Source organism: Lissotriton vulgaris, chromosome 10 (genome assembly GCF_964263255.1).
Source record: "Lissotriton vulgaris chromosome 10, aLisVul1.2, whole genome shotgun sequence".
NCBI classification, from domain to species: Eukaryota; Metazoa; Chordata; class Amphibia; order Caudata; family Salamandridae; genus Lissotriton; species Lissotriton vulgaris.
The window spans coordinates 111,218,556-111,239,508 of record NC_141698.1 but is presented as its reverse complement, the minus strand read 5'-3'; the positions used below and the strand labels follow the sequence as shown (position 1 = coordinate 111,239,508).

Genomic DNA, 20,953 nt, shown 5'->3' with positions numbered 1-20,953 from the left:
AGCGGAAAGAGCCCTACATACACTGGATGTTAGGAGGGCCATATTGTACTATATAGAGAGAACACAAACTTTCAGAAAGACAAAACAGCTATTTGTTGCGTTTTCTCCCACACATAAAGGCAATCCCATCTCCAAAGCGGGCATTGCCAGATGGATTGTAAAATGCATTCAAATATGCTACTTAAAGGCAAAGAGAACATTAACTGTTCCTCCTAGAGCTCACTCTACACGTAAACTAGGAGCATCTATGGCATTTCTGGGAAACATTCCACTAGATGACATATGCAAAGCGGCTACCTGGGTTACACCGCACACTTTCACAAAACACTATTGTGTAGATGTGCACACAACACAACAAGCTAGAGTGGGACAAGCAGTATTAAAAACATTGTTTCAGACAGTTGCAACAGACACGGGCGACCACCGCTAGGGAGAGAACTGCTGTATAATCTATTCATAATGTACCATCTGCAGCCCATATGCCTCAAACGGAATATGCTACTTACCAGTATGCATCTGTTCTTGGCATAGAGGGCTGCAGAGTGGTACATGCCCTCCCAGCCTCCCCGGAAACCTGTGTCTGTTCCAACATTATCTTATTTAGATACACTTACATGGGCACTCTTATCTGTATTCTACTATACTACTCCATCTAACCCTACTATGGCAAAACAATCTAAGGATGGAGCCGATGCCCATGCGCACTACCAACTAAGGGAGGAGTCACCAAGATACAAAAGACTCTCCAAGAGAAAAACAAAGTGCAATCATCCGAGCCCAACACCAGATGGCGATCTATTCATAATGTACCACTCTGCAGCCCTCTATGCCAAGAACAGATGCATACTGGTAAGTAGCATATTCCTTTTAACAATTAAAATGTAATTATCATGTGTATGCTGGTATTTTTGTGTGTGTTAAAAGCTGAAAATTCAAGTACATTTAAAAAAAAAACAAATTTTTATTTACAGTCGTCTTTCTTTGGGCCATATCACACAGAGAGAATAGTAAAGGGCCTCTTACTACGTATGCCAATCTGGATCATTTTGTAGAGAGTGGACTAAGGAAATATGTGTTGGGTCCCTTGTAACTGTTTGTCCACGTTTGCTTCTGTTGGCAGCATTAATCAGAACATCTGCCTAGGTCTGCCTATTCAATAATAGAATAAATGGGCATTGGTAACAGTATTCTCGGATTATGTATGCTAATTAGACCACACTTGCTGGTAGCTTAGAAAGTGTAATTTACTGTTGTATAACCACCAAAACGACCCACACACAAGGTCCCTGATTGGTTTTTTTGCGTTCTGGCTAATTTGTTTCAGGCTGGATGTTCTCAGGGCATCTCAGTGTAAATGCTATGTCTATGTTTGATGGGGTCTGGGTTTCACAAATATTCACATAATTCACTTGGGGCAGACTATGGAAAATGAAACACAGACACCCATCTGTCTCAGGTGTCTCATGGAGTATTGGGACTCTCTGTGTTCAGTATGGGGGTACATGACAGTCCAGCTCTTCTTAGTGGTGTTTGCAGGTGTCCTGTCAACATTGGTGGGCTGGTGACTGATCTTAATTCCTAGGTTTGTGCTCCTCAGTTTGACAGAAGATTTGGCCCTTGTCACAGGGTCTGAGATGTTGGTAAATATGAGCCGAGGTGCACAGGACTTTGGAAAAAGAAAGTCACCCATGGTAGGATATTGGATTCTGGCATGGACAGATGTATGTCGATGGACACACCAATTTATTGTGCTAGAGGTTGCTGCAAGTCCATATCTGGAGTCCTTGGATGACACATTTCAAAATTGCAATGAGGCACATTTCTTGCAATAGAAGTCTAGAAATACTACATGCAGAGGAAATAGTATTTTGTGCTTTGGTAGGATGATCACCTCACTCCAGCTCATTACGGAACCTGTCTCAGTTGTGAACCTTTCACCTTCAAATCATTGTCTTCTGGTGTCTTAGATTAATTAATTCCATTGACTATGTTGATCGCTAAAAGCCTATTGACTTTGATTTGTCCCACTAAAGAATGCAATATGCAAATAAATGGCAATAAATTATTTATTGAGGAAATTGTAATGTATTCTCACATTCAAGTGCTTCTAGTTGCACCCAAATGATGCTATACAGCCAGGGTTAAGTATACAATGGATGGCCATTTCACGGGCACCTGAATGCAATGTGGTTGTCCATCTTCTGCATATGATACCTCTTACAGACACGGAGTGATGCTGAACACTTTACACATAAGAATCATTTATCATACCACCTTTGCTTTAGAAGGAAATTCTATCTTTTGGTGATGATCCGACAGCAGATCTGGTCTTACATACTGTCCCCCGAAGTCCCTTATCTACAGGACAACACAGGGAACTGCCAGCAAAGCAAATAAATTGGAATCTGCACTGTTGGTAGCAGGGCGTACACAGTATCAGTACCAGGTATTCACATTAGATTTCTATTTGTGTCTAGGTTTCTGAAGGACTGGAGGTTTATGCCTTTATGTTTAGCAATTGTAAGAAACAAATAGAAATGAATGGTCTGGCAGAGTAAAGAGGTGTTAGCATTTTAAGTTCATGGCATCACAGGTTTATGGATGGTTTTAGTATGCAGGAGCTGGAACTATTTGCATACCATTGTGTCCAGCATCAGCACTTTATTATAAATGTCCATCTTTGTTCTCTTCCTCACAGGTCTGAATCAGCCTCTGAAATCCAACATGGACACCGGACAGTCTTGGATACGCTCCTCCAGCAGCACCCCAGAGTATCTTAAGGATGCCCTTGGCATGAAGAAGCCGAAATACTCTCGTTCAGCTAGCAATGGTAACATAACATTTTTAAAAATGGAAAGAGGAGCAGATAATAACCTTGTAAAAATATAGGTTCTCTACTGGGTGAACTTCAATTGAAAGACATTGCATTGATTTGGTCTTAACAACTCCAACCTTCTGTCCGTATATCTACATGTGTTGTTCACCCTGCTATTGTGCCGTGTGTGTTTGTAAATCGAATGTGTATTTCTTGTTGTCTGTATGCTGATGACTAAGTCTGTGTAACAGGGGTCTCCAAACTTTTCTGTATTGAGGGCTGATTCTGGTCACTAAAAAGCATCATGAGCTACCGCCTAATATGTGAGTGTTAGATAATGGTATATAAAGTCCATGTAACTTAAACATTCCATTAGAGTATTCCAGTCCCCCTCCTTTGGCCATGCAGCATAACAGGCACTCGAACCACATAGCAAATGTTAACATGACCGGTCCTCAATGATCAGTCGTGTACCTTGTTTATGAATCACCCTGAGAGCCTAATTTAAACTTGTTTCTTCATTATTGTGCAATACATAAGATGACACTGTTCATTTTAAGAGTTAGGCCTGAAGGACCTTTAGCAATAATACATTTTTCAAAGTACATCCAGACTTTACCAATCTACAAGTAAACGTATCTCAGCAGTGACCTGCACAGTGTGCAGCAGTCAGACAATAACGACACACAAAATAACATATGCAGAGATTTGGAATTAGGTACTCTTTAGGTTTAGAAAGAAAGACCGAAATAAAGCCATTACGAATTTAAGACGAGGGAGGAGAAGAAGAATGGAAGGACAGGAAAAAATAAAAGGAAGTAGAAGGAGAAAAAGGAAATGTGAGGAAGAAAAGGGCAGAGGGGACCAAAGCAAGAAAGAGAAACTAAGACTAGGAAGAACAAAATGCGATAGAAGGAAAGACAAAGCATGTAAAAGATGGAGAAAGAGAAGAGGATACAAAAAACATAAAATCAGTTAGGAAGGGGAATGAATTATAGAGAACGGGATAGAAAGAAAGGTGGGGTGAGAGAGGAAAGGAAAAAGAGGGAGGGTGAAAGACAAAAAGGAGAAAGAAAGAGGCCAAGAGAAACAAACAAAGGAGAGAATGAGAGATGGCAGATTAGCATAGAGAACGAAAATAAAAAAGGGAAAGACAGTAAGAAAAAAGGAACAGAAGGTAAATAAAGAAGAACCAATACAAGCAGAGAGCAAAAACGAGTAAAAGAAACAGAGGAAGAAGTGAAAGCAGAGGAAGAAGGAAAATAGAAAGAGGAAGAAAAAGGTAAGACTAAAACCAGGAAAGAACATGTTTGAAAGAAAGAGTGGAGAAAAGGAGTAGAAGTTAAGAAAAAAGCAGTGTAAGGAAGAAAGAATACGGTGAAAGGAAATCATGAAAGGAGGATAAGGTGAGTTGGCAGGAGGTAATGCTATAAGAAAATGGAACGCAGTAGAAGAAGAAAGGCGAAAAGGAAAGAAAAATTTAAGAAAAGACAAGAAATTTAAAAAGACAGGAGACCATAAGAAGAGACAAAGAATAGAAGTTGAGAGAAAGAAAGGAATGAGAGTGAGGAATAACAATAACAACAAAATTGGAGAAAGTGCAAAAGGAAGCAGAAAAAAAATAGTATCAAACAAAACATAGAAAGATAGATGGAAGAAAAGGAGATAAAGAAAGCAAAAAAAGGAGACTAAGAGTAGCAAAAAAAGAAAACGGAAGAGAAGTTAAAGAAAAGAAACAAAGAATTTTTCAAAAGTGTCTGGGCTACATGGCCCTGTGTTTTCAGCTTCCCATGCCCCACAGAAAGTTGCGCACTGTGTCTTACTGTGCTACTGTAGCATTTTGGCAGCTGCCTTTTGTGAAACCAGTTGACGGGTAATTATTATGTGCGAGCTACTCAGATGTAGCCAGAGAGCTACTGGTAGCTTGCGTCAACCTGTTGGAAACCCTGTTGCATAGCATATTTGTGTGAGGAAAAGAGGTCTTTGTTTCCCACCACTGTGTAATATTGAAGCTACAGAACTTACTTTTGACTATGCAGAACCAGCACTTTCTGCTTTGTCAATGCTTGTTTGATTGATAATGACTCTCCCTTTGTCATGGTACCATGTCTGCTCTCAAAATCATCTTAATCCCATTTCCTAAGGTTACGTCCCAGGAACTCCGGACTATAAAGAGAAGGAAGACATGTATGATGAAATTATTGAGCTGAAGAAGGTACTGTGTGCTGTTAATTCTTTACCTGTACATTAGATGGATTTCATAAGCACTCTAGCCTGTATGGACTGTTGCCTTGGTTGGTCAAATAAACAATACATTACCCAGTCTTAAAATAGACATAGTATAAGCTATTTGGAACAGATGCAGGGTTTTTTCAAGGCCAACCTCGTTATTTGACTCTTGAAGTTTGTCAGTATTTAATTTCTGTATAGGGGTGCTTGTAGTACAAAAATTATAATTTGGAGTTCATGTGCCTCTGTGCAGATGACATATTTTTGTGTATTTCTTGTACTGCACTATTTTTGCTGCTTGCTGGGACATGGAATTCAATGAGGTAATGTTCCTTTTGGGATTATAGGTGGGACAGAAGAGAAAGAATAACACCCCAAACTATGTGCAGTAGATGGAAATGTGATACTGTTCAGTGGCGGCTGCTTCCGGGCAGTAGTATCAGGGCGGAGGAAGGGGGGTGGGCATTTTGAAGGAGGCTCGCCGACCGCCGACACTCCTCTGCTTCTGTGTGAACCGGAACCACACAGGCTCCCTGACTCCTGAAAGCCAATCACGATGCTGCTGTCACCATGACAGAAGCGTTGTGATTGGTCTAAGCGCCGTTGTTCGTTGCTCAGACAGGGACTGGTAGGCTGTCCATGTTCTCTACCCAGGCTGTGCATTACAGCCCTATGGAGAACATGCCAAACAGCCTACTGCCAAACCGTCATGCGCACGTAGAAAGTGGCCCAACCACTCCTCCCCCTGCTCTGTGAGCAGCCCATCCCCACCAAACTGCCTCAGCATCGAAAAATAAACAGCATGTTATCATTTTATTCTTCCTTTTTTAAAGTGCTGGAAACTAGTGGTGCAACACTCCTCCGCCTTAGCTGAGGAGCCGCCCCGGTACTGTTTACTTTCAGGCTTGACTTGGAAGTGTAAGAATACACCCTGTGCAAGCTCAGCACACAGCTCTAGATTTTTTCACTCAAGATTGAGAGGTCCCTTTCACTCAAGCAGAAAAACAAGTCTGATAATGCAAAATATATGTAGGTACACTTACAGACCACATACAAAGTGTTTATATAAGGATTGTCCATCCCGTAGAGGCTCATGACCATCCGGGGCAATTACAATAACATAACGTGTATTTGTAAAGCGCATTTATATCTTGGCCTTAATAAACAGATGTTTATTGTTCCCTACTCAACGGTGATCGTTTTATAGACCTCAGAAAGATGAAAAGCTGAGTGACTTCATGGTCACAGGTTCAAATCACATTGGGTCCAAACACGGGCCCTTACAGTGGACGCATTAGTCCACTAAGCCACCTGGCCCGGCTTGATATGCCTTGATATGTAAGAAATTGAAAAGTTCATACTCTGCAATAAATTCAGAGTTCCATGAGATGCCTTTGTCTGCTTCTTTCAGAGCTTTGGAGGGAATCTCTCAAGAAGAGAAGCTGCAGAATATTATAATGCCATTAGGAAGGATACACCCTTCATTTCTGATATATCCATACTCCTCCCACAGGTCATTAATCCCTTCGAAGGATGCTACAAATAAATCTGAATAGGGTCACTGGCGAGGCAGGAAGAACATGCTGTTTTAGGCAGCTATACTTCCTTCTGCAAATGGTCTTTCACTGATGTTGAAAATCCCTTATTACCTTTGAGGAAATTATTGTTCTTTATGATGTTATCAAAGCATTGCTGACGGCCTCCTTCTTCGACTGAGGCTCTCTGTGTCTATTACCAACTCAAACAGTGGATTTTAGGGCTGTGGCCATCTAAGTCTGGAGGACAACAGGCCTGGGCAAATTGAAGTTTGTCCTAATAAAAAAATAAGATGTGGCCTTTTGTCCACCCTAGTATGTTTCTAGTACAGTAAATGACAAATGTTTACATTATCCACCTGCTGCAGCCACAAGGAAGAGTCTGCTGCAGTAAAATGTCTGAAAGACTTCATTACCCTTCCTGTAGAGCTATTCCTAGATCATCTTTTAGTGCCACTCGTGCAAGGCATTGCACTGATGGCAGATATCCTGGTGGATTTTTTGCATGAAATAATTTAATTTAAGGGGAAGGAAGTTGAAAATGTGGAACAGAAAAAAACACTGGCATACATTTTATTCTCATTAAACCCTGTAGCTCTTTTACTCGCTCACATTATTTGCAAAAAGTTTATTTGGCATCTCATGGCTCTTCACAATAAAAGATTCCAATTGAAGTTGGCAAAAACATAATTAAAATGCCTGCCACTTCAAAAATTATAGTGATTTAATCAGGAACTACCTTCGGCTTTATAACAAGTGGGGTTTGCAGTACGAGGGCCAGGCCCTAACATGAGGTAGCCCCCCAAGGTGCTAACCAGGCCTAAAACAATCATTTCCTGTACAAGGTGTTGTGTGTACCCTAATAATTCATATTTAGGCCAGAGCGACTACTGACATGAGACATGAGTATTCCTCTTGTTTTTTAAGATAATATAGTGTTGAGCTTCCGTTCCATTATTACTTCGTATTTTTACAATAATGTACCAGAGCTTCATGTTTGCACTACACATGTATGGTATTGTTATTCACCAATGATGTATAGTATTGCATAAGGTATACAAGACAGATAAAAAAGGTCTGGGAGCCCTATAACTGAGTGAAGCTCTATCACAGATTCTCGAGCTACTGTTGTCACTTATGCCATGACAACACCTTCTCACACACTTTTAAAATCTCTGTGAGAACTGATACACGAAAGCCAGGATTGTCTGTGCACAGGCAGACAGGCAGAGAAGACCAACCCACCCAGAGATCAGCATCTCCAGAGACAGCGGAGGGCATCAGCAGACATGGCCCAGCATAGTCCATGTTGTGTAGCTGTATTCAGTCTTGTGCAGATATTCATCTTCTGTACACATTTCACACTATGGCAGATTATTAGCTACTAATTTATATGGACTAAGTTATATGTAGAAGCATATAGTTGTGATTCATGTTGATATTTTGCCATATATACATATATAGGTTTGTGTATAAGAAACATTTATAGTATACAAATATACATGTTGTGTGTGAGCTATCCAAGGATGAGCGAAGTGAGGATAATTCACTAACAAACTGCTGTGTTTCGCCACCACCTATATGTAGGCTCTTTCTCTTGTAAATTCGGAGGAAGGGATCATGGAAAACGTGTTGTTTTCCTCTGCTCCACATGACTGGTCCACATACCTACTCATCCCATACACAAGGAGGCAAGAGGTATCTTTTCATCAATCCCCTCCCAGCTGTAGCTATACCACACTCAAAGATTGATGATAATTGTTTTCTTCCTTCTAGTGTGAGCCCATCGTTTTGGAAGCAATGTTGTCATCCACTTTTGTGGCATGCTTCATCCTTGGGTATGCTTCTATTCCTCTTGTACCATAGCGTAAGAGCAAAAGCATCACCCTGTAGTCATGCATTTATCAAGCATGGCGGTGGGCAAAGAATGGCCATAAACTGCTCCTACCCTGGGTTACAAATTCCTAGTTGGACTGCTGAAGAAAGCTCCATCGTCTACAAAACATATCAAAATTAAGGTGCGTGTATGGTATATAACTAACACTTTTTAGTGACGATACTAGGGTTGACTCAGTAGACTAGTTGGAAACAGAGCAATCTTGTAGTCCTAATGAAGGCTGTTAACAGATAGGGGGGTACTAGTTAATGGCCTAAACATATTGACAAGTAACTGAGCGATGGTAGGGTGAAAATGCCCTGAGACCATCCACATATATTTAGTCCTGTCTAAGGAATGGTAAATAAAGATCAAATTGATTAGGTAACCCAGAAGAAAGGTTTAACCATTTATGATTGTATCTCCATATCTAATATTAAGTTTAGTACATGACCAAACTCCACCCCTGTACACTATAGTACAAGTGGCGTAGAAGCATGCCAGAGGAAAGCATGACACGAAAGTGGGTGAGGGCATTGCTTCCAAAATTATAGGATCACACTAGAAAGCAGACTAAAATTCTCAATTGATCTTTGAGTGTGGTATAGGTATACCTACTCACCATGGGGACCAAGCGGAATGTACTGGATATGTCTAGAAACTTTGATAAACATAGGCTACGGAAGCACATCTGATGCGTGCCAATCGTACTACCCCAGTGCCTTCACAGTCGGATTGTTCCTGAAAATGTTATTGTGGAGTTCACGCAAAGACTAAATAAACATGTGTTTCTAACCAGCATACCAAGTTGCTCATGTAGACTAATCCTATAGATGCTTCACTGCAGCAGAATGAGATGCATTTGAAAACATATCCACAGCTTTATTAAAATGTTTTTAAAACTCAGAACAATATGTTCTGAGATTTATTAGCTGTCAAAAGGTAATATTCCACCAAATATGCAGATGCACAGAAGATAGCTGTGCTGCAGAACAATTTTTACAGGTAATCAAGGGTTTTATGTTGCTAGTAAATTGACTTTCAAGACTGATAGCTTATCAGATGTTGGGGTATCACTGAAAATGTTTGAGGTTTAGGATATCCACTGAATTCTGGGGGCTCTTTGCTATTGTTTCATTCATCCAGGCATTTTAAAGATGTGTGGGAGGTTGAGATGTGAGTCTTTTCTCTTCTAGACATTACAACTGCAAAGATCGGAAGCAGACGTGTTGAAAACAAAACTGCGGCGATTAAAGGAGGAGAACAGCAAAAAAGATCGACAGATTGAGCAGCTGTTGGATCCCTCCAAGGTACCTGTATTTGTTGACATTCCTCACTTATGAAGTAACACAAGTTCAGTTTAAATTATTTCAAGGCTACAAATCTTCTTCTCCACAGGTTCTTGGTGGGCCACACCCACTAGGAGACATTAGTGAGGTAACAAGTGCTCTTTGTTTTGTTCTTGTTGCAGGGCTCTGAGTTTTCCAGAAGTTTAGTGGATAAACGTAACGATTCAAGTTCGGTAAGAGGAACTTTGAGCCAACATGTCTTTGCATTCATTAGCCTTTTATTTGACACAGCCACACGTCAAATGCTCAAAGTTGTCTTTTTAAACTATGCCATTATTATGAGACTTCCCCTGATGTTTGTGTCTCGTTTTTCCTTGTGATGATAGAATAATCCACATTTCTAAAGAAAACCAAATGCAACTCCAAGCCAATAAATTCATTTTTCCTTCCTCTGATAGGTCATGAATGGTTTGAGGCAGAAGATTCTCAAGTTGGAGCAGCAATGCAAAGAGAAAGATAACATGCTTAAGTAAGTGTTCTCAAGATGCTCAGTGCTCTAACAGGATTGGAGAAGTCCAAAGTAAATACTGTTGTTAGAAGTACCTGTAAACATATAAATATTCACTGACAATATGAGCAAGGCTCTGGTTATCTGTTTGGACCATTGACTAGCCAACAATATAAAAAAAAGTGTAAAATTCCCAGAACTTCAAATTTGTTTATGATCCAAAACCAAAAGAAAACTGAAAATCCCAGCAAATGGTAAGCTACATACTATAACTCCAGCCAAATGCACTGTTCATAACTTCACATATGATATGTGAGTTCATGAGCACTGCATGGCGAGGGTGGTACTTTTTAGTTACTTAACTTACAGGAAATGTCAGTTATTTTAGACGTTTGAAACTGAGCTCGTAACCTCTGTGTCTAGCACCACTGGTTGTTAGAAAATATCTAATTCTGTGGTGTATTGACAGTAGAAAAGACTAACTAAACAGTAAGGAAATGTCTTGGCTCAATCATCTCCTTACTAAACATAATAGATTTTGTTTATATGCTTCTTCACGAGCTATCTGTTCTTCAACATCTTCGTAGCTGTCTTTGTAGGGTTCCCAGTAGTCTACCTTTATCTTACTAAAAATATATGAACTCTGGTCTAAATATTGTTCCAACATTGGATCTTTGTCTATGTTGTAACTATTATATTGTTTCAGTAAATCAACTGGAATTCCGAAGTACTTTTTTCAAAGCTATAATGATGAAAAAACCAAGAATAGAATCATCATAGAATCCTTTTTTATTTTTCTAATTGAATTTAAACAGTCAAAGTAACTACACTAGGACTGTAGTATGCAAACCGGGGAGTGCACACTCTGCCATGTACTATCCTATCCTATCCTTCTTCTTTTTTTTTTTAATCCGTTTTATATAGCGCAAACTTGGCCCGAAGGTATCAGAGCGCTTTACATGAGCACCAGTTGTGTTACACAAGAACACATTCATGTTTTTTGTTAGGTACAGGGAGTTTAAGTGATTTGCCCAGAATATCAGGATGTTGATCGTCATTGCCGAGACTCAAACCCAGTTCTCCAGATTTGAGGTCGACCGTTCTAGCCCTTAGGCTACATCCTCTCTTCTTGTTTCTCTGTTCTCGTCGTGAGAAGATATCTAAACACAGCATATTGTATTTTCCATATGTTGTCTTCTTGGAAAAGGTTTCTTTCCTTCTAAAAGCTTTTTGTCAACTGTTAATGTTTCTGTCTTTTTCTCTGTATTTGAGCTTCCTTTCAGCTATTTGTTTAAAAGAAGAAAAGGCTTGAGTGCGTTCAAGAGGGCGCCTGTATCTGTCTTTAGCATTATGATGGTTCATCTCTGCTGGTAAGCTGGGAAAATACCAATTTCCTTCCAAGTTTCAGGTTACCAATGCTTGGCCGTTTATGGACTGTGTGTGGCCAGGTCATACAGAATTGTGAAGGGAAGAGAGATAAAACTCCCTCAATATAAAGGGATCCTGTTATGAACTCTCTGAGGTAGAGACCGTTTTACCTGCTTGTAGTCTATTTCGACCATGTGGAACTCTTCCATCTTCCTTTTGATGACTAGGCCACTGCTGACATTGAGATTCATCTCTGTGATCCTTGCACCTTTACCACTCTGAAGTTGACTGCTACAACCCAGACTCTATACATTTTGAGACCCATTCGGTTCTGCCAGCATCAAGTAGAACCTACTGCTTTGTTCTGGCTTTGTTAAGCCGGCAGTACCCATGACTAGTTCCTTCTATTGGGTATGGAGAATCTGTTCTCTCCTTAGAGTCCAACTCAGCGTGTTGTATCCATGGTTAACAACTGAGTGTTTTAAAAGCCCTCTTTCTGACTGTCAAGCAGAGATAATAAGAATTTGGAACTGCCAGGAATGAAAGTTTGTGCCAAAAGTGTTTTAGTTCTGTGGACCTTAAGTTGGACAGCACCTCATGGTAGGTTTGACCTTGAAATGCGTTTGGTCGCATACTCCAATATCTGCTGCCGGGCAAAAGGCTCTTCACTTTCTGACTAGAGCACAAGTGTGTTCCAAACACATCACCTAGGCATTTGTTTGGAAGCAATACCCTGCAAAAACAAACTTTGAACAAGAGAATGGTGCTTCTACATTAACACTGTAACAAAAGTGAAAAGTGCCACTTCACACAGTTGCCACATGCCCCTATTTCTTCAACTCTGCAGTCAGTCTGCAGCTTATTTTTCCTTACAGCAACCCATGAACATAGCAGCCTGTTGCAGAGGCTACCTTACTCTGAAAACGTCTGTTCCACTTGGATTTTACTCAGCATCTTAGGGTGTTACCTTCATTTTTTAAACCTTTTTTCTAAAGGTGGTATCATTTCTTCTCTGTTTTTAGTTGAGCTGTTTAATTTCTCTCCTGCTCTTTCATATGCAGTTGTGCTTGATGGCGTGCCATTCTTGTTGCGGAACGACTAATTGGAATAGTGTTCATCAAGTTTGTGTTTTCTGCCTTACTTACCTTCTCTCGATTAAGAAGTGTAAAGTCTTCCTAGAGATGTATAGGTTTACTTTCTGAGTTTAGTGAAAACCAAACAAACCATTTTAAACCCTGTTAAACTAGAAACCACAGAAAGTCAGTTTCTCTGACTTTGAGGCAGCATGCAAAGGCAGGTATAACAGAAAGCATCCGCCTGCGTGCCAGATGCAGACACAGCAAAACAGGAGCAGTGCCAACCTTAGTTTTCTTTGCTAAGTGCTGGAGGCTGTGTTTAGGGTCATACTGAGATCTGCAGGATGGGTGTAAGGACCCCTGAGAAGTGTGCAATGTAACTTGTGCAGGGAATTGCAGCCACTGGGGAAAGCGAAAAGTTTAGATTTTGATGAAGGACTGTGTTTTATTGTCATTCAATTAAGCTTATGAGCATGCGTAAAGTCAGCTCGCGGTTACATAGATCCAGAAACAGTTAAAGTATTTATGATGTGCAACAACCTAAGAGATTTAAAAAGTGAGGACACTGCACGCTTGTATAAGTTGCTGATGCACTCGCTCTTTTTTACCAATTCACTCGGTCAACTCTGCTCTTCAAGTACCGATAAGGATCCATCCTCCTCCCACAATATGGACTTTTTTGAGAAGCCATATCAGTGTGCCTTTAACTCCTATTGACCTACTATCATTCAGTGTATCCTGTTCTCCAGAACAACTTCTTGTGTGCACTTCCTCTACATTCTCTCACCCTTACCCAGGTGACCATACCGGGAGCCATATATACCAACACCCTGAATAGGTTGCTTACCCATATCCTGAAGAAGACCCGCCGGCCAAAGCCCCAGTTTCCCTCTGTGTCACAAGCCGGGTCAAAACATTGATGTCTACCTTCAGCAGGCCTGGACCATAAGCCCCTTCCTCTATTGTGCAAATGATGATAAATCTCTCAATGTTGAACGAAACATGCTGAACAGAGTTACTGTATAATTAATCATCACTGGCCAGGCTAATTTAGATTGATATACACTATCAGTCCGACTTGATTTACAACAATTATTGCTTTATGACCTCAATTGGGAATTCTTCTCCTTCCCTACCTCTTTCTCTCTCCATTAGAGCACCCCTTTTCGCACGTTCCCCTGGAGCAACCTCTTTTTCTTTCTTCTTTTTTAGTTACATTTGAGTAAGATGTCTACTGTTGGTTGATCTAAGTTTGTGATTAATAAATACATGCTGTTTTGAAATCTCTTGGTTGTTGCACATCATAAATACTTTAACTGTTTCTGGATCTATGTAATCGCAAGCTGACTTTGCACATGCTCATAAGCTTAATTGAATGGCAATTGTTTAAAAGTAGATAATTGTGTAAAAAGAAAGGTCTAGGACCATTGGAACAGAAAACAATCGACACCCAGGTCCAAGGACGATTGTTTGGGTTACCCCTTTATTATAATGGCTACCTCTACCAAGGCACACTTTCGCTAAGCAATACAATTTGTAATCTGCCACTATTTTCAGGCATGTCACACTGTGTTTCGCATTCCTTTCCACAGAGGTTGGAATTGAACTTGCTGCTCAATACTGCTGCGTATAAATATAACCGAGAAACTACGGTGATGGAGAAGGAAAAGTGATTTACCTGTAATTCTACTTCGCCATCATGGATATTGTCTGAATTCATAAATATTTCTTCCACTTCCTCATAAACCAGAAACGTAGAGCTTTATTTAGAGTTTTGCAGAGATGGGGCACTGCTGTAAATGAGTGGAGCTCCTGCCTGGTATTTGAATCAAGGGAAGTGCTGCCTTTACAATGTAAAATGTCTCCTGCTTGATCTTTGTTACTGCCTGCTGTAAGCCATGCACTGTATGTTGGTAGCGAACTAAAGAGCTGGACCGCTGGTGAAGATGTTGACCCAAATTTGTGGGGTGTATGTCCCTTCCCACATTCACTGGGGACTGCTAAATCTCCCCTGGAAACAGACTGGACCCAAAATGGCTGGCAGAGGACTCAGTCTTCAGAGGCTGTGCCTGCACACTTTTGAGTGGCTGTGATGCGGAGGCGATGACCCCAGGGTGCTGAACACCTGCTTGCCCTGTTCCCCCTTGGCTTAAGGGGCACCAAATGCTGAAGTCCTGGGCGAAGAAGGGGAGTGTGCCAAGCCTCGAATGCTGAAACAGGAGAAGAGAACAAGAAAATCTCCCTGCTTTGGTCTACTTGGAGGAGGTGCCAAGTAGGAGTGCCTGGTGGTGGTCTGATGGCTCTTTTGGTGGCTCTGCTCAGTTGTCTGCCCAGCGGGTGGAAGAGGAGGATCATAGGGTCTGCACACAGGGTTATTTAAGAGCGGCAAGCAAAGTCAGTATTGTGAGATTCAAAGCCACAAAATAATTTTGTTCCCAGACTACACAAATCTCATTCAGTATAGGAACAAATGTTTCTGGTGGTTAAACAAAAACTCAGATCCATGCAGCTGTAATGTTTTAATCTTCCCTGCCAGGCTAAGAGTTAGTTTTTGTGGAAAGACCCACTCCTTTATTATACCAGAGGCAGCATAGGATTTAGTAAAACAAGGAAAGCCCTTCAGAGGCCTACAGTGTGCTCCATACTCACACAAACCAGAATTTCGCTCAGTAATACAGGCAAAACCTCAAAGGAAAAGAATGTATCAACAACGAAGGCTGCACAACTAAAGCTTTCCCAAGCCAGCCTGAGTGATAAGAGCAGTGGCGCTGTGGGAACAGAGAAATGGAAGGAGGCTCGTGCTCGAATTGCTTAGCAAATAGGGTAATCCTTAACCTTTTGGACCTCTCCTTTGGCGTACTGCGGTCCAAGGTTAAACTGCTCTAAATTCTTGTATAGGTATTCTGTAAACAGGGAAGACCTATACACTGATGTACATATTGCTGATCACCTCTTCGGTTGAATGGGAAGGTGAGGAGACCTGGCTAAAACCTGGGACATGTACTCCAAGTTTGAGTTTTTTTTTTACCTGAGTTAACTATTTGAATAGTGTGGCAGATGCTGCTAGGTAGGAAGTGTTGGGAAGTAGGAATTGAGGGAGATGGATGGCTCTTAAGTTTTATGTTTGAAAAAGCAGTTCATATGCACACCATCGACTAGGGAGGGTAGGTTTCCATCAGTCAAGTTCACTTCCTCCAAGGGGTGACATACATCAAGGGGATGGGTTGGTTGCTTAGGTAGAGACATTCCACAGTCGGGAGTACTCTAACACAAACAAACAACACACTAGACTGGAATATCTAGGTATGAAATGAGGTCCTGGAATGTTAACGTGTAGAACAATGAAATTGAGAGGTGTCTTTCTACAATTCATAAAGCAGCACTTCTCAGACACCCTCCTGATACTTTAGATGCAAGATTTAACAGAGTCTATTGCGGAGGATTTCTTAAGGCTTCAGGAGGGTGGGAATCATATACACCAAAACCTTTCCCTTGTATATTCAGATAAACGGGTACAATTTGTTCTGTTATCCCGTGGCCTTGAAGGCTACTCATGGTGCTTAATAAGTATCTACGTCCAGCCATCACTAATGCTGGAGTCACTAAGCGCTCTTGGAATATTATTGGCAGATCAATTTATGGGGCGGTGGTGATAGATGGGGATTTAAATGCCACAAAGGGAGGACCAAGAGAATTGTGTTGCCTGCATCCGACGCTCATTCCTGGAAGCTGAGTGCTTGCAAACTAGGTAAGCTCCATTGGATTATTTGATGTTTGGCTGATGTGGCATGTGGAAGTCACAACCTAAAGAGTTTGTTATGCTGCACAGCAATCCCTATCGGGCATTGATTCCTTCTCTGTCCGCATAGCTGACTAAATGGTAGGGGGATGAAAATTCTCCCAGTGAGTTTTCAGGCCTCTTCCCAGTTGTGGTGTTCCTTGGGCACACCTGCTGTGAACTGCAGGGATCTGGGGTCTAAATATGAGCTGACTCTTAGATGGAATCTCCTTGGAATTTGTTAGAGTGAAAACAAATAGCTAATTGGTACTAAATACTGACTCAGTGACCAACCATGGTAGTGTGGGAGTCATACAAAAAGATCATCAGAGGCAGTGCACGTTCCTTTTTAAAAGTTTAAGAGCATAGACCAGAGGTGACTAGGGTGGAGCTTGAGGGGAGGGTCCTACAGCTGGAACTTTCATGGTATGACCAAAGAGCCACAGCTAATGAGGCACTTGGAGACAGTCGCAGACAAGATGAGAACCCTCACCCTTGATGTACCAAACACATTTTGGTTAACCATCCAAAGTTGGTTCTATAGTACATGGGGTATGGGATACAAGTCTGGTAAGTTATTATATGGGCTTCCCAATCAGGTGACGGCAACTAAAACAATTGCAGAAATAAAAAAAATTGGGCTGAGGCAATAGTTGTAGGAACATCTGTATCGCTGTTGTGTTTTCTGACTTGCATAAACAAAATGATATGCGGCTCAACATTCTCTAGACAAGAACTAAAGCACCCTTTCACTCTGAAGTTGAAAATGCTTTCTCTATTTCAAGAGGACCGAGACTTACTAGAGGTCTTCTTGACTAAAGAAGAGCTGGGTGTGGTATTCAGTTGAATGCAGTCAGGAAGGGGGTCCTAATAGCCTTCTGGAAGATTTGTTAAAAAACGAAGCTTCCATTTTTCTTCAGCGTTTCCAATTTACTGTAGCTGCCAGCTGGTACACTTGTACCTAAATTCAGCACTTTCTCTCAGCTGATCTTATTAATCAATTTGAAGATAAAAATTCTCCTGAAGGCTATGATGAGTAGGCTAGTGAAGATGGTGTGCAATTTTGACCATCCTGACCAAACCAGTTTTAGGCTGTGAAAAAGTACAAAACACTACCTGAGATGTTTTCAAAGGGAAGCGTTCTTTTTCACGAAGACTTCAATACGAATAGCCTTTAGACCGGAAGCATCATCACTACTGCGATGATACTGCACCCATCTTTATGCTGAATCTTTTACTTTCAGGAATGGCATCTCAAAGCCAGTTTTTAGGGTGGGGGGCGGTTTAGAGCTAAGGGTGTGAAGGGATGACTTAGGGCTAAGGGGAAAGCGCTGTTTTAGGCATAATGGTAGGCATAATGGTAATGCAGGCCCTATCTGAAAGAGACCATTAGTAATAGATTCCTTTCCTTAGAATTATCTCAGGCGTCAGACTGGATCCGGAGAAATATTCTGTAGCAGTACTCCTGCGGGCGGGTAGGTTGTATTGGTCAACTCTGTGTCCGTCATCGTTGTGGTGGACACCAGGAAGACGTTGTGGTGGCTACTTAGACGCCGCCCCTGCGCGCTGACATCAGTTCTTTCTTCTTCCGCACCGACAGTGCAGATCCAGAGATAGCTTGCCCCTTAGTAATTTTTTGACAAAACTTTTTTTTACTTTTGTTGACAATTTTTTTTCTGAGTCTTGAGTCTTCGACTACCGCTTTGTTCACCATAAGTTGGCAGGGTATGCTCAGAGGTGAGTCCCCTGCTCACTTTGCCACTGGATTCAAGAAAGCCTGGCTGAAGACAGCTGAAATGCCAGAAACAGGTCCTAGGAAGCTTGATTCCGGTCAAGGGAAGGCATGGCTTGGCAGTTCGGGCTGGACTGTTCCCATGAGGCACAGGGTCAGACTAATTTGCATATGGCCATGTCTGAACTGGGGTGGCAGAGTGGGCTAAAGAACGGTGATGGATTAAACCCAGATCTTTTGACTGGGTGTGAGCGTTTGATTGGTTCAGATGCTCTGTCCATCACCACCCCCTTTTGTACCGCTTTGTTCGCCATAAGTTGGCAGGGTATGCTCAGACGTGAGTCCCTTGCTCACTTTGCCACTGGATTCAAGCAAGCCTGGCTGAAGACGGCTGAAATGTCAGAAACTGGTCCTAGGAAGCTTGATTCCGGTCCAGGGAAGGCATGGCTTGGAAGTTCGGGCTGGACTGTTCCCATGAGGCACAGGGTCAGACTGATTTGTATATGGCCATGTCTGAACTGGGGTGGGAGAGTGGGCTAAAGAACGGTGATGGATTAAACCCAGATCTTTTGACTGGGTGTGAGCGTTTGATTGGTTCAGATGCTCTGTCCATCACCACCCCCTTTTGTACCGCTTTGTTCGCCATAAGTTGGCAGGGTATGCTCAGACGTGAGTCCCTTGCTCACTTTGCCACTGGATTCAAGCAAGCCTGGCTGAAGACGGCTGGAATGCCAGAAACCGGTCCTAGGAATCTTGGGCTAAAGAACAGTGATGGATTAAACCCAGATCTTTTGACTGGGTGTGAGTGTTTGATTGGTGCAGATGCTCCGTCCATCACCACCCCCTTTTTGTACCGCTTCGACTCCTGGTAGCATGAGGGGTGTCCCATCGTTGGACCTGCGCCAATCCTTGTGACTTCGATCAGACCTTGATGTCCATCACGGATCCTCACCTCATGTGCCTCTGGTGCCTGAAGCACGACCCCGACTCAGTCGTGCTCAGACTGCTGGGCCATTAATCTGAAGTCTTTGCGGGGGCAGTCACTAAAGCTCTTGGAGTCCCGGCAGTCCGCTCCCTATCGTTTGAGGTCAAGGTTGCGGAGCCACCACTACTCGTCATCAAATTCTTTGCACTCATCGGGTAAGTCGAAGCACAAGAAGAAGGTGAAGGAGCATCGTTGCTCTACGCCTTCTCCCCGTCCGTCGGCCGACGCAATTCGGGACCTGGAGCGTCGTCGCTCTCCAGCCCCGTCTTTGGAGCCTGCTTCTGGGACGGCCCGCACTACGCTCCCTTTCCCGGAACGTCCCCTGCCCAGCCTCAAGCTTTTTACGAGGCGCACATTCAGGCCCCGTGGAATTGGCTGGGGGCCTTGGGCCTTCGATGCCGATGGCTTCAACCCCGGCGCCAGAGGGCCCCTGAGGATCCAAGTCTGGATCCGGATTGGCGCTGATCAACCTTATGGTACCTTCCCCAGCGCCGTTTCTAGTGACGACTTCCCCGACGTCGATTGTCCCCCCCCCCCCCCCCCCGCCCCCCCATCGGCGTCGAACCCAACCTCACCCCCGACTTAGACAGGGTGCCGGACCGAAGTCGCCAGACAACAGTACCGGCGCAGGAGGGTACCTTTGTACCTCTGTTCATCTCGGGCGTTCCCTACCGCCCTGAGTGGCAGCCTGAGTGAGGTTAGGAGGTCTGGGAGGGGTCTTTAGACCCTTTAGCTGACCAGCTCGAAGAACCGTATTGGCCTGAAGAACTAGGTGATGCCAGTGGTTTGGATACCTCCCCAGACCTTGGCATGCTCTCTCTCCTACCGTGGCTACCGAGGACGGAGCTTTGTATGCAATGGTGTTGCGTAGGGTGGCTGAGGCCTTGGGCCTGGAGCTTCCCAAGGTGGTATTCAGGACTAACCTCCTGACAGAGCTACTTCAACCGGCAGAAGCCTCTTCGAAGCCCCTGCTGCCTTTTAATGAAGCCCTCACTGATGTCCTCCTGGTACTTGGTCCAAACTCAGCACAGGGGCTCCTGTGGACAAGATGATTGCCCAGTGCTTTTCCTCTCCCAACACCTACCCCCCACGCTCCGAGAGCTTGGTGGTCCAAGCCTTGCTTTGAAAGGTGCATTCCCTAGTACTCCCCCCAGATAGGGAATCCAAGCAGCTAGATCACCTTGGGAAGAAGATGTTTTCTTCCACCAGCTTAGCTGTGGTCAGTGAACAATGCATGCCTCTTGGGCCGTTATACCCATACGGTGTGTGATACGGTTGCGCAAGTGCTACCACAGTGCCTGGAGGAGGCCCAGGCCATTCTCAACCGCGCATTGGCAGAAGATCGAGACACAGCTAAGTTCACCATTAGATGTCTGCTGGTTACCGCCGACCCTCTGGGCAAAATGGTTTCCTTGTCGGTAGCCTTGACTGATTAATTGACTGATGCATTTATAGAGCGCTCGATTGCCGAGGCATCTTGGCACGGAGGTGAGTTCATACTGATCCAGATACTTGCTTATTAAGAGCACTTAGGGAACCTTAGTGCCTTGAGGCACTATGCCTGGTTGAGGATGTCTGGTTTCTCTGGGGATGTCCAATCTACCCTTTTGGACATGCCCTTTGATGACCATCGCCTGTTCAGTGACAAGGAGGACTCTGCGCTCAAGCGCTTCAAGGATTCTAGGACTACGGCCAGATCTTTGGGTCGCGGCAACCTCTTGCCCCACTCAGTCCGCCTTTAGCCCCTTTTGTGGCTTCGGAA

General features: G+C 43.0%; 1 protein-coding gene across 3 annotated transcripts in view; it reads left to right on the top strand.

The window, feature by feature from the left end:
* Positions 1-20,953, top strand: part of IQCE (IQ motif containing E) — a 272,321-nt gene that overhangs the window by 92,499 nt on the left and 158,869 nt on the right. For all 3 annotated transcript variants that reach the window (XM_086940632.1, XM_086940634.1, XM_086940633.1), the window contains 5 exons: positions 2,699-2,830; positions 4,960-5,030; positions 9,652-9,765; positions 9,927-9,977; positions 10,203-10,273. In XM_086940632.1, the coding sequence (XP_086796758.1) occupies positions 2,699-2,830; positions 4,960-5,030; positions 9,652-9,765; positions 9,927-9,977; positions 10,203-10,273 (439 nt within the window). The remainder of the gene's footprint in view (positions 1-2,698; positions 2,831-4,959; positions 5,031-9,651; positions 9,766-9,926; positions 9,978-10,202; positions 10,274-20,953) is intronic.